The sequence below is a fragment of the Ochotona princeps genome, chromosome 24 (genome assembly GCF_030435755.1).
Source record: "Ochotona princeps isolate mOchPri1 chromosome 24, mOchPri1.hap1, whole genome shotgun sequence".
Lineage (NCBI taxonomy): Eukaryota > Metazoa > Chordata > Mammalia > Lagomorpha > Ochotonidae > Ochotona > Ochotona princeps.
This window is the reverse complement of record NC_080855.1, coordinates 23,621,294-23,646,974: the sequence shown is the minus strand read 5'-3', so window position 1 is coordinate 23,646,974 and position 25,681 is coordinate 23,621,294. Positions and strand designations below refer to the sequence as shown.

The window sequence follows — 25,681 nt, the reverse complement described above, 5'->3', positions numbered from 1 at the left end:
CTCAAGATCCTTACCTTGCTCCTACCCAACCCATCCTCTGTCCCCAGATCCTCTTGACCCCATTCCTTGCTCCCGGCTTGGGAACTGGCCCCTGGCTACCCATGGTAGGCTTTCCTGCTGCTTTCCAGAGGTGAACAAGACATGCTTGTCCCTGCCTGTCCACTAGAGGGCAGAGTCCCCCAGCCTCCTTGACCCTGTGGTTGCCTTGTGGGCAGGGTGTGGTGCTGGCCGAAGTCACATGTACAAGCAGGCAGCGAGCAGTGCAGGCCCGGGCTTCGCCAGCTTGGAGAACAAGTCTGGCCTTTTCTGCCATCAGCACAGCGTGTGCACGTGACTGTCGATGCTGCGCTCATGGCATTGGGGCTATTCTGCCTCAGTGTTTGCCCCATGATTCCTTTGGCCAGGGCTTAACCTACAGCTGGGCACCCGGGTGCCCCCCAGCCTGGGGGTTCCTTTGGCTGAGAGCCAGCTGCTGCCTGCTGCAGCAGCTTCCATGTGTGCTGGCCTTAGAGTCCATGGCTTGGCCACCACAGGCATGGCCGTGCTGTGAGACAAGGACCTCCGGGTCCCATGGCCCTGCAGCATCCACCCGTGCTGGTTGGAGGGGCGGGAGGGAGAGGCATGTTCCCACTTTCTGAGGCCCTGACACCTGCTTCCTGTGTCTGCTGTGCAGGGAGCTCCGCGGCCAGCAGCCATTCACAGGCAGCCCGGGAAAGGTGAGTACGGGACCCAGGCTTGGGGACCACAGGGCTTTGTCTTCGGGTTCCCAGGGGTCCAAGCACAATGCTCCTTGGCATGAGGACGTGAACAGGTGCAGTGGGTGAAGCTGAATTGGCTGGAGCTTGTAGTTCCAGGGCCAGCCTGGGGCAAGGAGCCAACCCTCCCAGTGTGCCCATTGCAGACCCCAAATGGCACACGTCAGGAGCTGTCACATGGGCATGCTGGAGGCCTCCTTACGGCCCCCGGGCTAGCTTACAGCTGAGGAACGGCCTAGTGAGGTACTACTGGGCAGCAGTAGTCCAGATTGCCACCATGCCAAGAGGGATCATGCCCTGGGGCCTCCTTTGGTGCCCTTGCCATCTGGGCACATGTGCAACCCTGAGCTTGGCAGAGCTATGACATCAGAATCAAGGACCTGGCCTCCCTGGGATCTTCCCCATCCCGGGTCCCTTGTGGCCAGGCAGACCCCGACTGAGTAACAGAGATGTTTGTTTAGAGGAAATGTCTGAATCATGCCAGAATTAGAGTTCCCAGGAGGTTGGCTGATGGTGACCAACTGCAGCCCAGGGGCCTGAGGAGCCAGCAGATCCAGGACCCTCATCCCTGTCCTCCCAATCTAGAGTGTCATAGGGGTTGTGGGCTGTTTGCCTCTGAAGTGGTCCCTGTGCCTCTGGGAAGTCCCCACGCGCCGTGGCTCCCCTAGTCAGCCATACCATCCTCTCTGACCCGACAGGAGGGCAGAAGGTGGCAGGTCACCAGGCTGTGACTGGAGCCGGGCCCTTCACCCCCACACATACTGCCCCTCACCTGTGAGCCCCGTTCCCTGCCGAGCTAGCCCCGACTCCCTCCTGCCTGCACCCTCCCACCCCGCAGGGAATGTGAGCACGTCTGCTTCGTGGGCCGCCCGTGGCGCGTGGTGGACGGCCACCTGAACACGCCCGTGTGCAAGGGCATGCTGGAGGCCCTGCTGTACCACATCATGAGCAAGCCGGGCATCCCCGAGAGCTGCCTGATGCAGCACTACCAAGGCGTCCTGCAGCCCGTGGCCGTGCTTGAGCTGCTGCAGGTACGGCATGTGGGCACCTGCTGCAGTGTGCACAGGGAGGGGGGCAGTCCTGGGCCCAGGGCGTGGAGCCCCGGCCGCTGTCCACCGTCAGTGTTCGTGAGAGGCCAGCCCCTGTCGGGGAGCTGGGGCCCCTCGCGGCAGTCTTGCACTGCAGGCTGCTGCCCTAGCCAACATAGTCATGTTGTTCAGAGACCCCTGTCTCTGATGCTTTCTCCAGACGGGCCTCATAACCTCCCACACCCTTCGGGGTTGGTGAGTGAATGAGTGACACCCCACTACCACCAACTGTGGGCAGTGGAGGCAGTGGCAAACTGTGAACCCCCACTCCCGAGTGCAGTCATGTCCACAGGCATCATGAGCTCTGCACGCATTGCCCCCTCTTCTCTGGAACCCTTGTGGTAATCCCCTGCTGGCTTCCAAAGGCCTAGTCCAGGCTGTAACCTGCTTGTCTGCTCCCCCAGGGTCTGGAGTTCCTGGGCTGCATCCGGAAGCGCTTTTTGCGGAAGCCCCCTGCTGTGTCCCTGTTCTCCAAGCCCAAGGTGGGAGAGGAGGTATTCCCGGGGCCCTCCAGCCTGAGTGAGCGCCCCACAGTCTTCTACGAGCCCACACTGGAATGCACCTTCCGGCTGGGCTGCGTGTTCCCCCCCGAAGTCAACTGGAACAAGTGGCTCCATCTGTAGGGCATCTGCAGGTTCCTCAAACTCCCAGCCCAGACTGCCAGCCCCAGCAGGAGCTTGGAAGACCCCACTGGCGCCCAGGACATGACTTCATGCCAAGCTTCCCACCCCAAGCTCTGGGAGAGGGGCCTGCATCCCACCTGCTCCCTGGGGTCCCACTCCATCACATCCCAGGTCTGCTGCTGTCCCAGCAGAGCCCAGGCACCCCTGATCCCACTGCCGTCTGCCCCTCCTCGTCCCTGTGCCCCATGGCCATTGCTGCCCCCAGCAGAGTGGGTGCAGATGAAGAGGCTGCGGGTCTTGTGGTGACGTGAGAACTGTGAGGTGTGGGCAGTTGGGGCCCCGGGCCTTGCCCCAGTGTGTCCAGCTGACATTCCAAACTTTGTCCCCATGGCAGCCTCTGCCTTGTGCCTCAAGAGCCACCCAGAGGTTGGGACTGAACCCCCAAGGAGGTCCTTGGGGTCCCCAGGCAGCTGTGCCCCGCTCCTGTGGGCACCCCTCCCTCCTGGCTGGTCACCCACACGAGGGATTCCTGTGGGCTTGGTTTTACCCTTTCTGGCCTCTTTTCTCGTTCAAAAGAGTAGTCCTCCTTGCATGTGTGTATTTATTTTATAATTAAAGTGAAGTACATTGAACTTCATGGATGTTTGCCAAGGAGTCACTGATCTCCCAGGATTCTTAGCTATTAGTGGTAGAGCAGCCAAGAATGGCCACTGGAGCAGGTGAGGACCCTGGTGACCAGGGTGGGAGAGGTTCTCGGCCTATGTCATCCTGTGCAGATGGTCCCAAGTGCCATCCACCCTGTAGCAGGTCACAGGAGCACCAGGAGTGTTGGGGATCGGGGAGAGAAGGGGTCCAGAGGAGGCAGGTTGGTTCTGACCCTTTTCGGGCCAGCTCACAAACATCAGAAGATTTTCTTGGGGAAATTTGCATTTTTAAAATGATCCAACTTCTCGAGGGGTGACCTGAGGGCCCGGAGTCCAAGCTCTGGGCAGCCTGGCTCAGGTCAGCACCATGTCTTCATCCCAGTGTAACTGGGGATGTGATCCTTCTACACAGGAAATGCTGATACCTGAGGGGTGCATTGTACAGGAAGAAAGCCAGATTTGGGGGTCCAGCCGCTGAGACCAAGGACTGGCCTTGGCATTCGTATCACAGACCCTTAGCCTGCTCATCCACACAGTGAGGCTGGAGGGCATCCTTGAGGGACACCAGGTGCCAGCACAGAGGCTACAGCCAAGCAGTCCCTTCCCTGTGCCCTTGGGCACGTATCTAAGGGAGGACACACGGCCCTCGAGGAGAGAGAGGGGTCTGTGACTGCCACTGTACGGTCTAGCAGGCAGCCCAGGCTAGTTGGGCACGTATCTAAGGGAGGACACACGGCCCTCAAGGAGAGAGAGGGGTCTGTGACTGCCACTGTACGGTCCAGCAGGCAGCCCAGGCTAGTTGGGCACGTATCTAAGGGAGGACACACAGTCCTCGAGGAGAGAGAGGGGTCTGTGACTGCCACTGTACGGTCCAACAGGCAGCCCAGGCTAGTTGAGGCCTTGCTATCCGTGCCTGCCATTCCTCAGGCAGAGAGGCTGGGAGAGGGTGCGAGCGGGTAGATGGACAGCCCCGTTTTGGGCTGTGGGCTTTGAAGCCTCGCGGTCCCCACTTCTCCGCACTCTCACCCGCCTCACCCTGTTGCTGCTCTTCCCTTTGCCCCCGGGCAGGCAGCGCCGTGCAGCCTTGCTCAGCGAGCACAGGACACGATCCCAGGACGCTGAAAGCCCAGGATGCTCCAGGGCCTTCCGTGAGGGGGCATGGTGTTTGCATTGAACAGGGCACATCCGCCCCGCGCTGTCCTGCAGACCAGATGCCACACAGCTGGTCACACTGAATGCCACGCTGGTGGTCATCACACTGAATGCCACGCTGCTGGTCATCACACTATGAATGCTGCACAGATGGACGTCACACTGTGTTGCTGAGCGGACAGTGATAGGAAGGTAAGTTGTGGAATGGGCAGCTGTACAGTGGGGAGGTCACCATTCAGGATAACCACATTCTGTGTTGGGGTGCCTGTGTCAGATCAGCTTCTGATATAGCCTCCTGCTCATCGTGCACTGGGGAGCAACAGGGAGTGGGGTCCCGCCATCCAGGTAGGAGACCCAGCCTGGGCTCCTGGCTCCTGGCCTCAGCCACTGCTGTAGGCAACAACTAAGCCCACCCTGAGAGCTGCTGGTGTTCACAGAAGGTGGAGTTAAATAATAGGTTTATCACCCAGTGTCCTACACAAATGTACAAATATTACATGTTAACCCACCAATATTTAAATAGTGAATTTAAAAAGTAATTTGATGCAATAAAAAGTTAAAATCATGCATACATGAGATCTTCAAAAAGTCCATAGAAATGCATGCATGCTGTACCAAGGTTTAGTCTTTCTGGGTCCCATGATCCTAATGCTTTGGGCCATCCTCGACGACTTTCCTAGACCTCAAGCAGGGAGCTGGATGGGAAGCGGGGCTGCTGGGACTAGAACTGGCACGCCACTGGTTTACCATGCCAGACCCTGTAGCAATTAATTTCTAAAAGAAAAAGCGCCAAATATGTTGCCCCTCATCAAGACCCCTGGCTTGCGGGAGCAGATGGGGAGAGGGGGCTCCTGCCCGTTCACAGCCCTCCCAGCAGGCCCCTGGTTCCATCTTTGTTTCCCATTCTGTGCATTTCCAGGTGGGTCCTGCCCTGTGCATAGTGCTCTACAGTCATGACGCTGCCATTTGACTCATTCCATGTGGGGTTAGAGGGTCTGCCCTGTGTCTGGCAGGGGCTGTCAGATGCTGTGGGACTGGGCAGGGAGCAGGACAGCATGCATGGAAGCTTTGTCTCTTCTGAAATGTGGGTCAGAATGGAATTGTCTTGTGATCATACTAAGATATGATCATATTAAGAAGTACCAACAAAACTTGGTGTGGTAGCTCAACTGGCTAACCCTCCCCCTTGCAAGCATCAGGATCCTATACGGGCATCAGTTCATGTCCTGGCTACCCCACTTCCCATCCAGCTCCCTGCTTGTGGCCTGGGAGAGCAGTCGAGGACGACCCAAAGCCTTGGGACTCTGCACTTGCGTGGGAGACCTGGAAGAAGCTCCTGGCTCCTGGTTTCGGATTGGCTTATCTCTGGCTGTTGTGGCCACTTGGGGAGTGAATCATCAGACGGAAGATCTTCCTCTCTGTCTCTCTTCCTCTCCATATATCTGACTTCCAATAAAGACAATTTTTTTAAAAGAAAAGTGCCATCAGAAGGCAAAAAGCTAGAAATAATTGAATAAGTTGTTTTTCAAACGTCTAAAAAGCCCTGGGGGAACTGGTGTCAGATCTGGGTGGATCCAGGAGCTCAAGACTTGTTCCTTAGGAAGGCATCACCCACTTTCTACTGTGTTGCCTCCTACCCCACCTTCCCAACCGGGCCAGCTCTTCAATTGCTTGTACCAGTTCATAAGATAAATCTGCCCCAGACCAGAGGCTATCCCCATACCCAAACCTGGTCCCAGTCCCTCTCCCCAGTGGCTCCCTCCCCACACCCTCAGCACCATGTGATGGGCAGCCCAGCTGGTATCCCTGGGGAACCCTCAGCTGAGCTGGTGCCAGGAACCCATTGTCCCAGAGAAGCTGTTAAAACCATAGCACACCTCGGCCCAAGCATCCCTGGGCTGGAAGGGGGCTGCTCATACCCTGAATTAGAACTAGAGTTCCACTCACACACCTGTCTGGGACCCACACACGCTGATCCCAGGTTCACGGTCCTGCTATTAGAACCATCAGCATTCTAGAACTTTCCAGCCTCAGTGAGACACTGACGCCCCTCCTGATTTTCCATCTCACAGAGAAGACATGAGCGGGACTCACTCTTGGTGTGGCCTTCCAGTCCTGCGGCCCAGTCTATAAACACAGCCACCGCCACAGCAATCGCCTTGAAGTATTTCGGGAAGGCTGCTGGGGGCAGGAGCAGGCAGGTGCAGGCTGGGGTGGGGGACTCCCCCAGAGAGCCTGAGCTGAGTCAAAGGCTCTGCTGCTTCAATGTGGCCTTGAAAACCCCAAGGCACCTCTAAGGCAGGTTTTTCCCACGGAGGGAAAACAACCGCTTTTATTATAAAAAAAAACAAAAAAACATTTCTATGCAGTAGCCTCTCCAGCCAGACTGATCCTAAGCTGATGCCCAACACCTTCATAACATCTAGGAAGAGTAATCTGCTTAGCTTCACAACCCACATGGGCACAGGTTCTCGGGGAACCAGTGACATCCAGCGAGACTTGCCCCCGCCTCTGCCCCTCCACCAGGATGAGTACAAGGACCAGGAATGACTGGAGGGAGGGGACATTTGAGGGGGGCTGGGGTCCTGGTTCATCTGTGTACCCCCACCCTCTCCCAACCCATCACGCTCCACGAGCCCCAGGCACCCAGCCCCATGCCTGGTACGCGGTTCGTGTTTTCTTGGGCACAATAAAGGAATTTTTTTTGTTGGTTTTTTTTAATGGACAACATTAAAAAAAACAACAACAAACCTTGGTGGTGGGTAAGGGGCTGTTTTATGAGACAAGGCAGCCAGATCTGAAGCCTGGAAACCCCCACGTGCCCACTTGTGAGGTGGGACAGTCCCGACCGCCCCAGCTGGTGGCCGTCTGGTTTCTCGCCCCCACCCACCTACGGCACCACCCTGCGTCCCAGCCACGGAAGACAGGAAGCTGACGTCAGCAGCGGGTCTTGCACTCTGACGGGGAGTGGACCGGGAGACTCTGGCTCAGATGCACAACAACCTGTCCCAGGTAGCACAGCCCGTCCCCGCTGACAGGTGACGATGGAGGCTGGGCCTGGGGAAGGAGGCTGGGCTGTCCTCTGGGCCACCTGCGGAGTGCCCGGAAGGGGAAGGGCGGAGCCTGCCTCCAGCGTGTGTGCTGCTCACAAAGGTACCACATATGTGACAGGAGGACACATGACACCAGCCCTGGGCACACATCATGCCCAGAGAAACAGCCTCACGCAGGTACAGACAGGAGAGCATGCCCTCAAACCCCACACCCTCGCACATATGCAACGTCCACAGCCCAGCCCTGGCTCGTGTCTCAGTGGAGCTAGGGTCAGGCAACCTTACTTAGCTGGCCTGGGGCCCAGGGCCTGTGGGTGGTGGGGCTGTGATCACCCACTGGCGGAGGTAGCTCCTAGGAGGCCCCTCGTCCACGGGGCTGGCAAAGTCGCACTCCACGGGGCTGCCGCAGTCTGAGCCAGCGAAGCCGCTGTCAAACGTGTCCATGTCCAGGCTGGCAAGCGGCGAGCCAGCTTCACTGTCAGAGACCCCTTCGGGTGGCCTGCCTTGCCAGGGCGGGCTGGTGGCCCAAGCCTCCTCCCCGGCCAAGGACAGGTTGAATCTGTCCAGGAGGCCACCCCCAGGGTCGCCTCCTGGCTCCGGGTTCCCTGCTGAGACACAGCAACAAGGGAGGACAGTGGTCCGCAGGCCTCCCAACAGTGGGTCCTCAGCATCCTGGCTGGGCTCCAGGCTGGGGTCCAGGTTAAGAGCTGGGTAGCCGTCGTCCCCACAGGTGCAGGGCCAGTCACAGGGCCCCTCTGCACCCTCCACGGTCACCGTGCTGATGGACACTGTGCCATAAGGCCGCTCCTGCTCCTCGCTGTCGGCTGAGCTGCCCAGGCTGACAGCCCTGGGTGGAACTGGCTCCTGGGAGCCTGGCTCTGGTAGCCCATCGGTCTCCAGCAGGTCTGCCGGCCCAGTCAGCTCGGTGAGCCCCGAGCTCTTGGTGGGACTGTGTGATGGGCGGCTGTCATGCATCTCCAGGGTCAAGGGGGCCTCTGTGCCCCAAGGTCCTGGATCCGGGCAGGAGAAAATGAAGGGTGTGCCCACCCATTTCTGAAAAAGAGAGGGACAGGATGGGGCAGGAATAAGGCAGAGGTCTAGAGAGAGACAGACCACGACACCAGTAGAGACAGATCGTGTGAAATTTAGGATGTGATGTGCCCCTGGCTGCTGGGTCCTCGCTGTGGTCTGTGCTCTCTCCGGGCCTCTGCATCCCCTCCAGCAGTAGGAAGCATAGCCCACAGCCCTCCGCAGTATGTCCACACAGACTGTGGGTGTTCCTGGTATGTGTTATCCAGGAGTTGCACTCCCGGGGCCGTGGGACAGGAAGGCTTTGGGCCAATGAGACAGAGCCCTGGCTCCACCCATCCACTATTGAAACTTGAACTTCACCTTCTCCTGCTCCTATGACAGCAGAAGTCGGCGCTGAAGCCCACCCCAGGAGTGGGTGCTGAAGCCCACATGGTGCCTGGCATACAAGCAGGTACTCCCAAAATGTCTGTGAATCCCAGGTATCAGTGGACTGACTCAAGAGATGAATTCATCTGCCCTGAGCTCCAATCAGCCTTCTTCCCATCCCTGGCTTCCCCAGGAACGTGGCCCTTGGCCAGCTGCTGCCTTGCTCCGTGCCTCAGTTCCCCCGGGTGTAAAATGGCTCAGCTCACAGCCACCACCACCCTGAGGCTGGGCTTGGCACGAGACTGTTGGGAAACCCCTAGGGGAGGGTCAAGGCACAGCACGGAGTGTGAGGGCAAAGGGGAACCACGTGGGCTGGGGTCCAGGTTCCTCCTAGCCCTGCTGTGAGCTCCAAGGAGCAGGAGAAAAGGTAGCGCCAGGCAGGCAGCAGGCACTTAATGCTGCAAGTCCCTCTCCTCTGAGTTTAGGCTCAGCTCAGGCTGGGAGCACTGCCTGTCCCCACCCTATCACCTCATTCTTTGCAGCAGCCCAGCCAGCTAGCCTTGCACGGTGGTTGAGTGGGTGCATGGAGGTGAGGTTGAGCTTGGCAATGGGGCGAGGTGTTATTGGTGGGCAGGGCCAGAGCCTTCAGAGGAAACTCTTTCCCCATCCCTTAGGCCAAGGGACCCTAACAGAGCCTCCTGTCTGGCTCCGAGTGGCTGGGGCTGCCCCGGGATCCCATCTCAGGACAACACCAAGGCTGCACCATGGGAATTCAGCTCTATATGCTGCAGGCAGGGAAATCGAGGCCTGGCAGGGACCTGTTCCTCCCGGGCTGGCAAGGTGGAGTTGGAGTTCTGGGTCGGGGACCATTGGGCTCCCTGGGGGCTTGGGGGTCTCTGGGCTTGGAACAGGGGTGCTCACCTTGAAGTCTCCACTGTGGCACTTGTACAGGGGCTGGAAGAACTTCTCCGGGCTGGGCACTGGCACCCACACCTTCTTCCACAGCCTGCCAGGGAGGGAGGTGGGTAGGGTAAGGCCCTGACAGCACTCACCCAGAGGGTGGCTTGGTTCCCCAACTCACACACCTGCCCCTTCCCCAACCAGCTGCTTCCTGCAGAGGACTCCCGAGGTGCAGCCCAGGTGTCTCCCTGGGCCTCAGGCTCCCTGTCTGTGAAATGGGAGCAATGGGGCATGGGATTTGCAGGACTCCATAGCCAAGCGCATGCTCAGCAAGTGCTGACCTGCTACACCTCAACTTCCTCCTGTAGCTGGGCATGGGTCAACAGCCCCCTGCTCAGGGTTAGGGATTGGATTCCAGAGCAAAGACCCAGCACAGTGTTCAGCAAGGTCCGCTGTCATCAGCCTCCTTAGCTCACAGCTCTAGGCCTCTGTCTGCAAGGACCCAGTTGAAGCCAACAAAATGAGCTACTGTTTGCACAGCCCCCTGCCCCATGCCTGCTCCCCTGAGGGCTCAGCAAACACCTGGTGACGCAGGCTGACTCCCCACCCCCAGCCTCACCTCCAAGGCAGGTGGATCTTTAGGCCCAAGAAGACAAGGATAGGGGCTACAAGGACCAACAGGAGAAGCAGCAGATGAGGGTCCCAGGCTGCTTTCAACTCTGCGAAGGAGAGAAGCCAACGAGGGGTTAAAGCAAAACAACCTCCGGCAGGGGCCCAGGTATGCTGGGAAATGAGTCTGGGGAGAAGTAGCAGGGAGTGGGGCCGCTGCTGGGAGCTTTGGAAGGAGAGGACGCACCATCCTCCACGCCCATCCCCAGACCAGGGTTCCCAGGCTCTGCTGCTCCCTGGAAAGGCCTGCAGGGGGCGCAGAGGTGCCAGGCAGGATCCTGTACCAGGAGTCCTTCCCAGCCTCGTACCCACCTTCCACCTGGGTCTGGAAGATGACCGGGTCACTCCACTCGCTCCATGTGCCCTGGAAGAAGGAGCCGGGCTGGGGCGCTGCCCGCACCTGCAGCTCATAGCTTGAGTCCTGGCGGAACTCCCGGGCCAGCAGGGAGACGCTGTTGGAGTCCACGGAGATCAGCTTTCTCCCTGGACTCTGCCAGAACACACGGAGAAGGGACGCAGCAGTCAGGTCCAAGCTGGCTGACCTTTCAGTAGTCGGCTGAGTCCTCCCACCTCGCCAGCCATGCCACCTGCCACACAAGGCTAGGTTCCCTCCATTTTTAACCAACACTCTGCAGGACCAACCCTGCGGGCACTGGGCTTGTCCAGGGGGCGAGTGCCTCCCTGGGAATGGGGAAGCAGCACCATTCCAGACAGTGGGATTCTGGGAGCTTTGCTGGTCCAAGGTACTCTCCACTGGCACATCTTCAGCTGACACTGCCCTTCTCAACAGCCGCCTTTCTGGGAGGCTGCAGACAACAGCCCCCTCGGCACCACGTGTGATCGTGTGCGTGCGAGTACACATGTGTGGAACTGTGTGTACATGTGTGTTTGTATGTGGGCACACATGTGTATGTATGTAAAGCGTATCCATGTCTGTGTCTGTATATATGTGATTGTGTGCATGTGTGCAGTGCCTGCACACGTGTGTGCATGTATTGCACGTGTGTGTCTACATATGCGTGTGTGGAGAGAGCACACACGGCACCGAGACCATCCTACCCTAGGACACTGATGAAGAGCTTCAACTAATCAAAGGGCCTGGCCATTCAAGAAGTCTTCAGCCATGAGTGTTCCAAACAGGGGCCCTTCTGGAACCTTCCAGCCATGTACACTCTACACACAGGGCAACTCTCCAGCCCTTCACAGGCCCTTGAACCCTGAGCCTTCTTCACTGCCCAGATGGCTCTGATCTCTCTCCCAATGTGACTATGCTAAGCATGTGAGAAGCTTCCAGAATGCCTGGATGCTGAAGTCTCGTCTCTGGTGCCTAGACAGCACTTGGGGTAGAAGTGGGAGGGGTGTGACAGTCCCTTCCTCTTATCCCCCACCCCCCAGGAGGAAGTGAGGACAGGGCAGCAAGGACACTGCCTTGCTCACTGGGCTGTCCTTGGTTTCCACCTGTCCTCGGATGCCCCTCTCCCACCACGGCCCGTTCCTGCTGACAGCCGGGCTGCGCCCCCACCCCAGGCACCCTGCGCTCCTCACCCGAGCCCAGGGGTCTCCCCGGTTCCTGTATTGTACTTCGTATTGCAGCTTCCCCTTCAGTGCGTAGAAAGTGGGGTCTTCGTAGTCAGAGCGCCAAGAGACGTTGTAATATCCCAGGAAGGTCACAGTCACGTTGAAAGGGGGGGCGGGCTTGACTGCAAGAGAACCACCCCCCAAAAAAGGATAGAACAGGTGAGAAGGACTGGGTGGTGGGAAGTGTGCCTCCCACCCGTCACTCACGCCTCATTCAGGACACAGAAGCTCAAGGTCAGCGACCCTGGTGGTAGGCGGGAAAGGCCACCGCCCACATGTCTGTGGCCCCCTGAGCTTGATTGACCATCCTCATCAGTCAGACGGACGCCCTCTGGTCACTCCTCCAGAGCTCACAGCACCTTCCCAGCCTCCAGAGCTCTCAGTACCCTCACAGCACGGAGGCATCAAGGTCACGATTTCAGTGAGGGGAACTTTGTAACCAAAAGCATGTCTGCTTTCTTTCCCTCTGCAGTGGGTGTGCCTCTGAAGCTTTTTAGGGTACACACAGACACATCTAAACACTCACGGACACACACACACACACACACACACAGACATGTACAGACATAATGTCACAGAGACACACAGAGACATCACAGCCACACACAGACATTCAGACACACGCACACACACACACAGAGAGATACAGATGTGCCTATACACAGAGACACACACAGAGATACACACATGCACACAGACACAGCGACACAGACGTTTATACCTATATACAGATAGACACAGACATACACACAGAAACAGATACACACAGGCGTCATAGGCACAGCCACACAGAGATACATACAAACACACAGAGACATACAGACGCACATGCGTACACATACAGAAATAGAGACACACACCTGACATACACACGTCAGACACAGACACACACAACATACACACATACCTACACACAGGCACAGACATGCAAACGTCACAGAGACACACACCAGTATACAGACACATGCAGACCCACCAGCTTAAGTAGCGACAGACACACAGAGACACGCACTGCCAGACACACAGACATGCTACACACATGGACAGATGCAAATAACACACAGGGTATGTCTTTAAAAAGCTCACAGAAATGCTTTATCCCAAAGAACTACACATGGATCTGCACTCCAACTCCTATTTTTGCACGAAAACAAATTCAGCCTGTCTCAGTGTCACCCGTGTGAGCAGGTTCCAGGGTGGGGCATTGGGAAAGAGAAGATGTTAGTTTGGAAAAGCCCCTGTCAGAACAACAGGGAGATTTCCTCCAAAATTAAAGCCCATGAGTCCCTAGTTTTCAGTAAGGCGTGGGCAGAGAAGGGTGCTGTCCGAGAAGCTGACGCAGGCAGGGACCACAGCAGGTCACTTGTTCTGGCACACCCTCCACTCTGAGGGAGAAAGCAGCCCCACTCTGGCTTGTGTCCTACTTCAAGGAGACATACGGCGGAAGCAAGCATCAACATCCTGGATGTGTCCATGGGCTCCATGTGCAGAGTCCCAATGGAAGCGTCTAGAAGAGCAGACCTTCCTGCTCCAAAGGTACCGGCACGCTTGCACCAGAACAGTTCCAGACAGCAGCCGTGTCCTCCCTGGGGTCTGATGGGAGTAGGTGGTGGGATGCCACAGGGCTTCTTCCAGGAATTGAATAGAAAATGGAACCTGGCTTTCCCGGTACAATCCTGAAGCTGAAACATGATCACAGTGCTGGCTACTGAGAGGGGGAAGTGGTCCGCTCTGAGCAAAAGCAGCTGGGTCAGGAGCAAGGCTCACACGGCGACAGCCTGCTGGGCTGCTCAAGGCACTGTGCTTATTGACTTTCTGGAGAGCCAAACAACAAACGCTTCTGCTTCTTGCAAGACTGTTTTGAGGAAGTGAGCCAGCAAGTCAACAGGTGAATGCTCAAGAGAGCTCTTCCACCTTGACAATTTGCGAGAATGTCCACCAAAGCCATCGAATACTCCTGCTCTCCTCCTCCTCATTTCTTTGTGCTTGCTAATATTAAAATATTGTTAAACGCATGCACGTTTTCTTTAATCAATAATGTAAAAAAAATTTGTGTTCATTTGGTTAGATGTCAGGTCTCTCAGTTCTTTGGGGATGAATTCCATAGCTGGTATCATCATTGACAAATGAGACTCAAACTTGGTGGAGATTATGCTAAGAAATAGAGTTCAGTCTTTTTTATTTATTTATTTATTTTTTTAATTTTGTTGTTGTTTGTTTTTTAAAAGATTTATTTATAGGGCTGGAACGATTGCTCAGCTGGCTCACCCTCCACTTGCAAGCGCCGGCATCCCATATGACACTGGTTCGAGCCCCAGCTGCTCCACTCCCATCAAGCTCCCTGCTAGTGGCCTGGGAAAGCAGTGGAGGACGGCCCATAGCCTTGGAATCCTGCACCCACGTAGGAGACCCAAAGGAATCTGGCTTCCAATCTGCTTAGCTTCAGCCATTGTGACTACTTGGGGAGTGAATCAGCAGATGGAAGCTCTTTTTCTCTGTCTCTTCTTCTCTCTGTAAATCTTCCTTTTCAATACAAAAGAAATCTTTCCAAAAACAGGTTTATTTTATTTATTTGAAAGGCAGAGCGAAAGAAAAAGAGGAGAGAAAGAGAGAGATCTTCCACCACTGGTTCCCTCCCCAAATGGCTGCCATGATTGATCCTAAGACTTTTTTATGGGGAGGATTCAGTACTTTCCACTCACCTCCTGGGGACAGAATCCTAGAGAGGCTGGGTGGGAAGATTTCTCTCTATAAAGGGGCTGCCAGCCCAAAGGAGCGTGTGCCTTACCCAAGGTCACTCACTGAAGCCATGAGTCCTGGGTCCCAGCCCAGCTCCTCTCTGCTACTTGTCTCAAGGGATAACTCCTAAACCTTCTATCAATCAATCCATCACATCTCAGTAAAAACGAGCTGCTCTATACTGCATGTGGAGGCCAGGGCACAGGGAAGGTTAGTTTTGATGGAGGGCAGCAGTGTGGAAAGAGTTGGCCCAGAGATATGGGATCCCACCCCCCCCCCACCTCCTTCCGACTCCTCCTAGGATCTCTAGGGACACTCACTGCTCTCAGCCAGGATAAAGCTGCCACACTCCTGCGAGTGGTTGCCAGATGGATCCGTCATGTTGACGCTGAAGATGTCATCGGCCATGAAGTGGAACACATCCATGTGGCAGGTGTACCTGGAGTGCGTGGCGTTGTGGCCGGCCCTGTGCAGGCTGCAGGAGGTGACTTCGTCCTGTAGCTCTCCATCCTGGTCTTGCCTTCAAGGACAGGGACTGGTCACAGCTGGAGGCCAAGGCACATGCCCAGGTTCCACCCCTCCCTTGCCCCTTCCCCCCCAACTCGTTGCTCCCGCCCCCTGGTGCCCTGTGCCAAGGCCTGGCTGAGCCACACTCCAGGGAGAGCCAGGAACTCACTCCCTCCTGTCAGGCAGTGGCTCTTGATTTTGGAAATTGAGCTGTTCGTACTTGCACCAAGCCTGTCTGGTCCAACACTGGATGCCTGCCCTAGGACAAGGGACCAGCTGACCTACACTCCACTTCTTCTGTTCAGTACCCACCATGAGCACTTCTGAGAGACTGAGGGCCCAGAGCCTAACAAACTCTATTGTCTGAGTTTCTGGGCAGGTTGGTGGGATGGGATTGGGGCAAGGCCGTGCCTTGTCCAACTGCACCGACAGACGGGGGTTCAAGTGCGTGTGGTTCAGCTCAGGGCAGGACCAATATGGACATGCAGACTCAATTCTGGCCCAAATTTGCTGGGATCAGAACGTCTTCTGTTTTTAAAGATGTATTGAAAGGCAAAGTTCCAGAGAGAGAAAAGCTTTTCAAATGCTAATCCTCTAGCCTGGACCACTCTGACAGCTGCCAGAAGGGGGGGGGGGGGTGTCCCTGAATCTCACAGAACAGCCCTGGGGGCTTGGAAAATTCTCTTTGGGGACCAATATTGTGATGTGATGAATTAAGCCATGGCCTGTGATGTGAGCCTCCCATACAAGTGCTGGTTCAAGTCCCAGCTGCTCCACTTCTGGCAGCTTCCTGCTAACGGACCTGGGTTTATCAAATTTCTCTCTCCTAGAAGCACTTGGTTGCATGGGATCTCGGGGGCCTCACCCCCCACTGGATCCCCTACACTTGCGACAGTGCCTAGCATGAACTTCCTCTGTGTGTTCTGAATGAACGATGAATGAATGAATGGCCTGATGAGTAACAGAAAGAAAGGCAGCTACTCAGTCTGGGGCTGCATGTGAGTTGGGAGCTGGGCAGTCTGAGCTTGAATCCCACCCACCCCCTCACCCGCCCTGGGACTGTGTGACTGCGGCAAGCTGCTCCACCTATCTGAGCCTCGAGCAGCCAACTGGGAAGCTGGAGTGAGAACTGTGAACGCTGGGAGCAATCGTGCAACCCGGCAGGTGCCTAGGGATCTGCAAACAGCTGCTGAGAAGGCAGGACCGTGCAACCGACAGAGTGAGGTCTTTGCAGCCAGACACAGCAGCCTGCAGTCACCTATCCGAGAGGGGCCTGAGGTGGGCACAAGGGAGTCCCTAGCCCTGGATTTTTCTGAGGGTGAATGGCTAAGCCACTCCCTGCCCTGTCCCTACCATGCCCCAGGACGCGGTACCTCTATTTTTCTCACTGAACTACCTGCCGGGACGGCACGCAGTAGATCCATGGGTCTAAGTCAGCACCCCTGGGGCTGGTGAGGCCGGTCCACTTACCAGGTCAGGGTGAGCAGCAAGGGATGCAGGCTCCAGGTCTCCAGGGTGCAAGTGATCGTCTGCAGGTAATCTGTGTAGCAGAGGAGGTCTCGGCAGCTCCAGCCTACAGGGTCATGGCACAGAGGGCCTGGGTTGGGGGGGCTGGCTGGGCGCTGGCAATACCCCTTGCCACCACCACCTCCTCAAAGGGATGAATGGGGCTGGGGACGAAGTGGGGGGGGGACTCAGGGGCCCCTAAGATGCAGGCCTGCATGCACTGGGGTCTGTCCCACCCAGGAAGTTCTTGTGTGAGCCCTAAGTGTCAAGCCCTGGCTATGGAGACAAGGCTGGCCTAAGAAAACGCGATCAACTGATAGCCGAGTCCTGAGTCCCAGCTTGTTGTCCCATGCAAGAAAGCTCTTTGAAGAGGGAGAACATTCTAGAATCCCTGATGGCTCCCAACCTGATCACTGCCAACAGGCAATCATGGGTTTCCTGGGGGCCCATGACCCCTGTTCATTCATACTCTCACTCAAATCTGAATGACAGGTGCACCTGCAGTCTTACTGCCACACTGCACTTTGCACACAATGAGTTCAATCCCTTCTGGTTCCGCTGGGCAAAATGCAGGGCCCGTGATGCCTTCCCTGCCCTGCCCCCACCCACCACGATTAACTAGAAACTGGTTCCCTTTTGTAAGCAGATTCACTTTCAGTGGCTTTTTCCTTGACCAGTGGACCTCCAGGAGGCGGTGGCCTCTTCCCTCCTCAAGGGGTCACTCCGGGTCAGGACCTTGATCCAGCGCCAAGAACTTAGTTGTTGGAAATGTCCTTTGCCCATTCCCACCCTCAGTGCGTAGATGGGAGCATGGAGTCTCTGGGAGCAGACCACACCTCTTGCCTTTAGTGGACAGGGCTGGGCCTCATCGTGCCAGCTCTCCCCATCTGTGCCCGGAGCAGACGTCACTAATCCATCATTGCACTCTCCGGGTGTGGCCTCAGAATCCCTCCCTACACCATCCTCCAGGCAGCCACAGCCAAAGGTTGTGATGTGTGCAGGTGAATCTCGCTCTAGGGGCAGCCCTTGGGGAGGCTCACAAGGCTGTCAGGAGAGAAGAGTACTGCTGTGGGCATAATCTCAAGCCAGGAATGGGGCTCTGTTCTGGCATGGCTTAGGCTGCTACTGCAACACCAGCATCCTGTCTCTGCTGCTCTGCTTCCCATCCAGCTCCTGCTAATGCTCCTGGGAAAGCAGCGGAGGAGGCCCCAAGTGTTTGGGCCCCTGCATCCAGCGGGAGACCTGGAAAAAGCTGCTTGCTACTCCTGGCTTCAGCCTGGCCCAGTCTAGGTTGTTGTAGGCATTTGGAGGAATGAACCAAAGGATCGAAACAATCTATTTTTTTTTTTGCTAAGGTGGAAATAAATAAAGTTTTTTCTTTTTTCTTTTTTTAATGTGCACATTGACACTCAATCACCAATGTGGCGAGATTCTAAGAGCGTGGGACCTTTGACCAGCAGCAAAGTGCAGGGACAGACTGTGGACCTTGCAAAGGGCAGGAGGGACCCAACATTTGCAGGAGGGACCCAACATTTGCTCTGCTTGGCCCTCAGTGACTCCTGCCTAAGAAGGGAGGCAACACACAAAACTCCACCCTGGAGGCAGGAGCAGGGCAGGTGCCCCCACCCCGTCCGTCATCCACCCTGCCAGCTAGGGTCATGGGAAATGCATCCCGTTCCTTCAGAGACAAGCCGGTCCCTCGCAGCAAAAACACACTAAGCTGTGACTCCAGGGCCAGCAGCCAAGCCTTGGTGGCTATGCACCTGTGTCTTGTCCTCTGTGGACCTCAGCTCTTCTCAAATGCAAGGACACAGGCGCATCATGGCCTCGCAGGGCCCTGGGGAAAAGGGTTATGGCTGGGTGTACAGCAGACGCATGCGACTCCCTCCCATGTGGTGTGAGATCGTGGTGGGTGGCCCAGGGACGCTTCAGAGCCAGTCAGAAGGGGAAAACTCACAGCCTGACAGCTGCTTCCTGAGGGAGCTATTTGGAGCGCTGGGTCTTTGGGTAAAACCCAGAGGAAAATGCCGATGAGTCAGCAGAGCCGTGCCAAGTTCCTCCCTGCCCTGGGCCAGCCTCCAACCACCTCACACTGCTCCTCCAGGAAGGCCTCCTGGATCTCCCAGGCCCTGGCAGTGCCCCTCTTTGCCAGCTCCTGTCCTCTGAGGGAGGCACCTCCAGAGAGCTGACTCCTTCTGCCTCCCCACCTTGGCATGGGCGTAGTTAGAAGGGGAGACAGCCGAGGCAGAGGATGCAGAACATCTCCCAGGAGTCACTGCCCAAACAGGAACTGAGGCAGGGCCCAAGGCAGGGCTTCCTCCCAGGCCAAGGCCAAGGGCAATGGAAGTACAGGATGGTGATGCTCACTGTCCCTCCTGAGATGGGAAAGTCCGAGCCCCTGGAATCCAGAGCCCACTTCCAGGGACCGAGTGCTTTGTGTGGCAGCAGGTTAATAGAGAGGAGGCCAGCTTTAACGTGACGAATCCTGCAGATGGTTGAGTGGGCCTGTGGTCTCTGGTCATGGCCTGTCCCTCCCTCCGTCACCCCACTTGCTCAGCTTGGTTGGGGGATGTTGGGGGTTCCTCCCCACCTTCAGTCTGCAGAACATGGTGGGAGGGGCAACTACTCACCACCCTGGAGCACCAGCAGGAGCAAGAGGGCGGCCCAGCCACGCCACATGCTGACTTCCACGAGCCTGTAGGAGATGCAGGAGGCAGGAGGGTGAGGTTGGCCAGGGGGGCTTCTCGGGACCCTGAGCGGCCTCCCCAGCCCTCCCTGGACCCCCTGGCAATCAATCTTCCAATCTGTCCTGAACAGCCAAGAGTCTGAGCAACTCGTGGATGCCAATGGGTCCTGGCTCTTTCTAGAGGCAACTGATGCTCCTCCCCCACCTAATCTCCCACCCCTGAGATGGTTACTTACTCCCCCCTTCCTCCTTCCTCTGCCCTTGGGCAGTCACAAGACAGCGGTGAATCCCAAGAGGGAGGAGCTAAAGCTGACAGATGGAGCATCAGGTGCGAAACTGAACAGAAAAACAATTAGGGCGGAGGGTGAGTGCTTGGTGGAGGCCTCGAACAGGGATCAGGGAGCCCATGTTCCACGCTGGGGTGCCTGGGTGTGATTCCCGGCTCTGGCTCCTGATTCCAGCTTCCTGCTAATGCACGGCTTGGAAGACAGCAGGTGAGGGCTGCTCCAGCGACTGGGGCTCAGTTACCCACCATGGGAGTCCTGGGTTGAGTTTCTGACTCCCAGCTTTGACCCTAGCTTAGTCCTGGACAACCGGGGAGTAAACCAACAGATCTGAGCTCTCTCTCTCGCTCTCTCTATCTCTTTCTCTCTCCCTTCGCTGCCTCTCAAATAAAAAGAAACACAGAGAAAGAGAGGAGAGAGAGAAACTAGAAAACTGCTGTGGAGAGCAGCTTGGGCCAGAGCAGGATGGGACTGTCTTCCTTGCTACAAGCCCCCCATGCTGATGTGAGTCCACTATGCTGGCTGCTACCAAGGGGAGCTCACAGAGAGCTGAACTCACATGCTTGACCAGTAATAAGGCTGCTGGTGTATCAGGGAAGGAAGGAAGTCTGGGTTAGCCCAGCAGGGAGCACACACCGACTGCCCAGGGAAGGCAGCCCCATGCTGAACAGAGAGGGCTTCTCCAGAAAGATGACAAGTGTTGTCTCTAGCAGGTGGGCAAAGCCAGGCTCCATGTGGGACTGTGCCCACTGCGCTGCCCAGCTCTGCATCTGTGTGGGGAGCAGCCAGTCACAGGCCCAAGCTCACAGCACCTCTTCTGCCATCACCCTGACGCCCACAGATGACCAGTTCCAGGGCCAAGTCTTGTGCAAGGCTTTTCCTGGAAGCCACTGCTAACTGCACCACGGGAAGATGCCCCCAAAGACAACTGGGGTCCTTGTTGTGGCCCTACTCGGGAATTCAGTGTGACTTCCACCACCAAACCAGGTCACTGGAGGAGCAGGAGGCAGGGCACATGCTGTGGGGCTTAGGGCCCCCTGGTGCCCTTTCTGAACCTTTTTAGAGTGCAGACAGGGAAACCTGCTTCCAGGGTTCTTAAGAGAATCCCAGGAGAGGATATGCAGCAAGCCCTGGGCAACGGGCATGACTGACATGGAACTTACAGCATCAGAAGCAGAAGGATCTAGAAGGATCTAGAAGACTCTAGATAAAGGTTCCAACATATTTCACCTTCAAAATTTCAGCCACTACTATTTCTACATTGTGTACACTACTATTGATTTATTCTGTATTTTGAAGATTTATTCATTTGAAAGGCAGAGTTCTAGAGACAGAGGGATAGATCTTCTATCTGCTGGTTCACTCCTCAATGGTTGCAACAGCTGGGACTAGGCCAGGCTGAAGCCAGGAGTCAGGAATTCCATCTGGGCCACCTTCCACTGATTTTCCGAGCACACTATGAAAGAGTTGGATCGGAAGTGGAGAAGCCAGGACTCAAATCGGCACCCATGTAGGAGGCTTGCTTTAAATAATAATAAAAAAAAAGATTTATGATTCAGCGCGGTAACCTAGTGGCTAAAGCCCTTGCCTTGCACATGCTGGGATCCCATATGGACATTGGTTCTAATCTCGACTGCCCCGCTTCCCATCCAGCTCCTTCCTTGTGGTCTGGGAACGCAATCGAGGATGGCCCAAAGCCTTGGGACCCTGCACCCACGTGGGAGATCTGGAAGAAGTTCCTGGTTCCTGGTTTCAATCAGTTCAACTCCAGCTTTTGGAGAGGTGTGAACAACTGGAGCTGGACACTGGCTTCCTGCTATCACTGGCTGCTTGCCTCATATGAGTTGTGGTCTGCCTAGCCCCTGGGCCCCGCCACGCTGCATCGTTGCAAGAGCCGAGTCCTCCTCGTAGGCCTTCCCTCCTCTGCTCCTCTAAGCTCAGCTCTCATTACTCACCCATTCTAGCTCTGCAGCTACGTTGAAATGTTCCAGAATTGCTACCACCCACTTTCAACCTGCACGATTTTCATCAGTGCTGTTATTTACTTGCTATATAATGTTACCTTTCCTCTCATTTTCTTGCTCTAGTAAACATGCATCAGATGAAAATACTGGGGCTAGCGCGGTGGCTCAACAGGCTAATCCTTTGTCTGCCAGTACTGGCATTCCATATGGGCACCAGTTTGTATCATGATTGTTCTACTCCTGTTCCAGCTCCTTGATTTATGGCCTAGAAAAGCAGCAGAGGATGGATGGCCCAATGCCTTGGGACCCTGTAGCAGCCTTGTGGGAGACCCAGAAGAAGCTCCTGGCTTTGGATCAGCTCAGCTCCAGCCACTGCGGCCATTTGGAAAGTGAACCAGTGGATGGACAATTGGGGAGTGAACCTAGCACAGTTTCTCTCTCTTTCTCTCTTTGCCTTTGAAATAAACCATTCAAAACACAAAAGAGGAGACAGAGGAGTGGTGGTGGGCTTCTGGGATGTACCAGTTCCAAACAGGCCTCTTGCCCCATTGTCCTTTGTGTGGGTGATGGATCTTGCCACCATCTGTGAAAAGCTCAAGGAGGGTTACCGAGCCCCAGGGGAGCTAGGGACATGTTATTTCCAAAGAAACTCCTCACTGGTGGGTTCCCTCGGCTTTGAATCCCTCCTCTGTCCCTATGGAGTCAAGCTGAGGCTCCTCCCATCCCATTAAGTCTCCACCCTCAATTCAAACCTTCCTGGATCTTCCCTCTCCTCTGGCCGGCTCCAAGGGCCAGAGACCACCAAGCGAGCGGCTAGCAACATGCCTCAACAAGCTAATCCTCCACCCTGTGACAGGGGCATCCCATACGGATGCCAGCTCCATCCCAGCTGTTTCACTCTTGGTCTAACTCCTTGTTTATAGCCAAGGAAAGCAGGGGGAGATGGCCCAAGTGCTTGGGCCCCTGCACTCACATGGGAGACCTGGAGAAAGCGCCTGGCTCTAGGTTTCAGATCAGCTCATCTCTGGCTGTTGGCAGCCACTTGGGGAGTAGATGGAAGATCTCTCTAGCTCTCCCTCCCTCTGTAAAATCTACTTTTCAAGGAAAAGTAAATCTTACAAAATAAATAACTTAAAAGGACCACCAGGAAAGTCTCCCGTGTGGTACTGACAGCTTTCCCATAGGATTTCTGCAGCAGGTGGCCCACCTGCGTTGTCCCCATCACAGAGGGAGGGACTCCTGATTTGGGTCTGTGTATGGGCAGGTTGTCTCGGCACTGTGATCCGCTGTGTTCTGATGTATAGCATGGTGGGGGCCGGGGGAACGGTCACGAGTTTTGGTTGTAGGAGGGCCGGGCGTGCACCCCCAGTGAATGTGTTCATCCATCATATCCTAGGCTGAGAAACGAATTGCGGGTTGTGGTCTCACAGGCCTCCAAGTTGGGCCCGATTCCAGGAGATACTGGGGAAGTGGAGAAGCATGTGGTGAGAGATCAGATTGAAATCAATGCTACAGAGGATCCTGAGCTGAACTTGACCGTCACCAGAGAAATGCAAATGAAAAACCACGATGACATGCCCTTCTCAGCTTATCAGATGGGCGGAAGCTCAAGTTCTGCCAATGTCACATGTCGCGGAGGATGCGCCATAGCGGGAACTCCTGTTCATCACCAGTGGAAATGTAAATGAATAGGACCAGGATGGAAAACAGCTTCCCAGCGGCTGGGCCTGGCTTAGGACCCAGCGAGTTCACGCCTCAGTAAGCTGCTAAAGAAGCATTCTCCAAGTGTACAAATCTGTTTACAGAAACATTGATTTTCACCGTGAAACATTGGCCACAACCTGCATGTTCATCACAAGGAGAATGGAAACTACTGAACTGTGATGTCATCCTTCAACGTGAAAATGAATCACAGATCCGCTACACACAGCAAAGCCAAGAACTCTCACAAAATGTGATAGGAAAAAAGTAACTTGGAGGACACAAGTGATAAACCCCATGCAACTAAACTTGTATTGGGGGTGATGAATATTAAATGTTGAATAATAGTGGCAAAGAAGAGAAGAAACTACTGAAGGAGTAAAAATCTGAATAGAGACTGGGATGAAGGCGAGTTCTTGGGACAGGTGTTGGGCACATCTCCTGTCGGAGTACCTGGATCTAAGCCCCAGCTGTGCTTCTAATTCCAGCTTCCTGCTAATGTGCACCCTGGGAGGCAGCAGCTGAGGATGGCTTAAATAGTCAGCTGCCTATAGGGGAAACTTGATAGAACTCCTGGCTCCTGGCTTCAACCTGGCTCAACCCTGGAAATGACAGTCGTTTGGAGGGGAGTGAATCAGTACAGGAGATTGTCTCTCTGCCTCTCCTCCTTACAAACAAATTGATTAGTTAAGACCCTGCAAATAAGTGGCTTTAAAATGTGAGTTTATAAAGAAATGGGTTTAGTTATTCAGTTCAGACTATGCTTTGGGAATGAATAAAAGTCAGAAACGAGGGGAGCGGGGGTGTCAGTATGGAAGGGGTGTGTGTGTGTGTGTGTCCTGAAAGAAGCTCCTGGCTCCTGGCTTCAGATTGGCTGTTGCTGAGGCCATTTGAGGAGTGAATCAGTGGATGGAAGATCTCTCCTTCTCTCTGTTAAAATCTACCTTGCCAGGGCCTGGCGCGGTAGCCTAGTGGCTAAAGTCCTCACCTTGCATGCACCAGGATCCCATAAGGGTGCCGATTTGTGTCCCGGCAGCCCACTTCCCATCCAGCTCCCTGCTTGTGCCCTGGGAAAGCAGTCCAGGATGGCCCAAAGCTTTGGGATCCTGCACCTGCATGTGGGAGACCTGGAAGAGGCTCTGGGCTCCCGGCTTCGGATCGGCGCAGCTCCGGCCTTTGCAGCCGCTTGGGGAATGAATCAATGGACAGAAGATCTTCCTCTCTGTTTCTCCTCCTCTCTGTATATCTAACTTTCCAACAAAAATAAAATAAATCTTTTTAAAAAACACATAAATGTTTTCAAGACGAGGGAATTTTAAGGCATGTGGACTATATCTTCATTCAAATATTTGAATGAATGCAATATATTTTTTTGATAAAAACCTGAAAAGATTTGGCACTGGTAGGTTTACATTCAAAGACAAGTTAAAGCAAAAATTTCAGGCAGAAGAAAAATAATTCCAAAGAGAAAGCAGTTGGGTGTGGGGGCAGTATTATGGCATAGTGGATTTATCCATCAGTTGCAATATCAGCATTACTTATGGGTGCAGGTGCCCATTCTGACTGCCTGCTTCTCATCCAGTTCCCTGCCAAGGGCCTGGGGAAAGCAGAGGAGGGTGGTCCAAGTGTGTGGTCCCCTGTCATTCAGAAATTCCTGACCTCTGGCTTTCACATCTATCTGCCTCAGCCACTGTGGCCATCTAGGGAATGAATGAGTAAATGGCAGAGCTCTCTCTCTCTCTCTCTCTCTCTCTCTCTCTCTCTCTCTCTTTCTGTCTTTCTCTATCTATGTCTCAATCTCTTTCTCTCACTCTACCTTTCAAATAAATAAATAAGCCTTTAAAAAATACCACATTTTAAAGCGCGGGGCAGTGGCTTAATTGGCCAATCCTCTCCTTATAAGCACTAAGATCCTATATGGACACTGATTCATGTCCCACATGTTCCACTCCCTGCTTGTAGCCTGAGAAAGCAGTAGAGAATGGCCCAAAGCCTTGGGGTCCTACGCCTACATGGGAGACCTAAAAGAAGCTCCTGGCTCCTGGCTCCTGGCTTCAGATCAGCTCAGTTCTGGCCATTGCAGAACAGGATGGAAGATTTCTCTGTCTCTGCTTCGCTCTGTAAATATGCCTTTCCAATAAAAATAAGTAAACTTTTAAAAAGTTATTGCATTGTTTAACATCACCAAAATGGGCAATCCTTTAGAGTAAGAAAAAAGTAAACACTCAATTAAAATTAGATATGAAAAAGGAGACATTACAACTGATGTCACAAGAATAAAACGTGTCATGAGACTTACGCATGATGATATGGCAAGAAACTGGATAATGTTATATGCGTTTATAAATTTCTAGAAACATAACGTACTGAGACTTTGATCACGAAACATAGAAAAGCTGAATAGATGCATAACTAGCAGAGGAACTGAATCACT

The 25,681-nt window shown here is 54.8% G+C and overlaps 2 protein-coding genes across 3 annotated transcripts in view; one reads left to right on the top strand and one right to left on the bottom strand.

Moving 5' to 3' along the window:
- Positions 1–3,103, top strand: part of GTF3C1 (general transcription factor IIIC subunit 1) — a 60,859-nt gene extending 57,756 nt beyond the window's left edge. The window contains exons 35-37 of the mRNA XM_058680481.1: positions 674–716; positions 1,594–1,786; positions 2,248–3,103. Of these exons, the coding sequence (XP_058536464.1) occupies positions 674–716; positions 1,594–1,786; positions 2,248–2,466 (455 nt within the window). The 3' untranslated portion in view covers positions 2,467–3,103. The remainder of the gene's footprint in view (positions 1–673; positions 717–1,593; positions 1,787–2,247) is intronic.
- Positions 3,104–7,018: 3,915 nt separating this feature from the next.
- IL21R (interleukin 21 receptor) overlaps positions 7,019–25,681 on the bottom strand; it is a 29,340-nt gene continuing 10,677 nt past the window's right edge. The window contains exons 2-9 of one of the 2 annotated variants that reach the window (XM_004586834.2): positions 19,243–19,307; positions 16,577–16,679; positions 14,920–15,119; positions 11,828–11,982; positions 10,595–10,772; positions 10,233–10,332; positions 9,635–9,719; positions 7,019–8,368 (exon numbers count right to left, since the gene is read on the bottom strand). In XM_004586834.2, coding sequence (XP_004586891.2) covers positions 7,601–8,368; positions 9,635–9,719; positions 10,233–10,332; positions 10,595–10,772; positions 11,828–11,982; positions 14,920–15,119; positions 16,577–16,679; positions 19,243–19,291 — 1,638 coding nt within the window. In that variant the 5' untranslated portion in view covers positions 19,292–19,307 and the 3' untranslated portion in view covers positions 7,019–7,600. Of the gene's footprint in view, positions 8,369–9,634; positions 9,720–10,232; positions 10,333–10,594; positions 10,773–11,827; positions 11,983–14,919; positions 15,145–16,576; positions 16,680–19,242; positions 19,308–25,681 lie in introns of those variants that run through there. The other variant, XM_058680655.1, reaches the window with a different exon arrangement.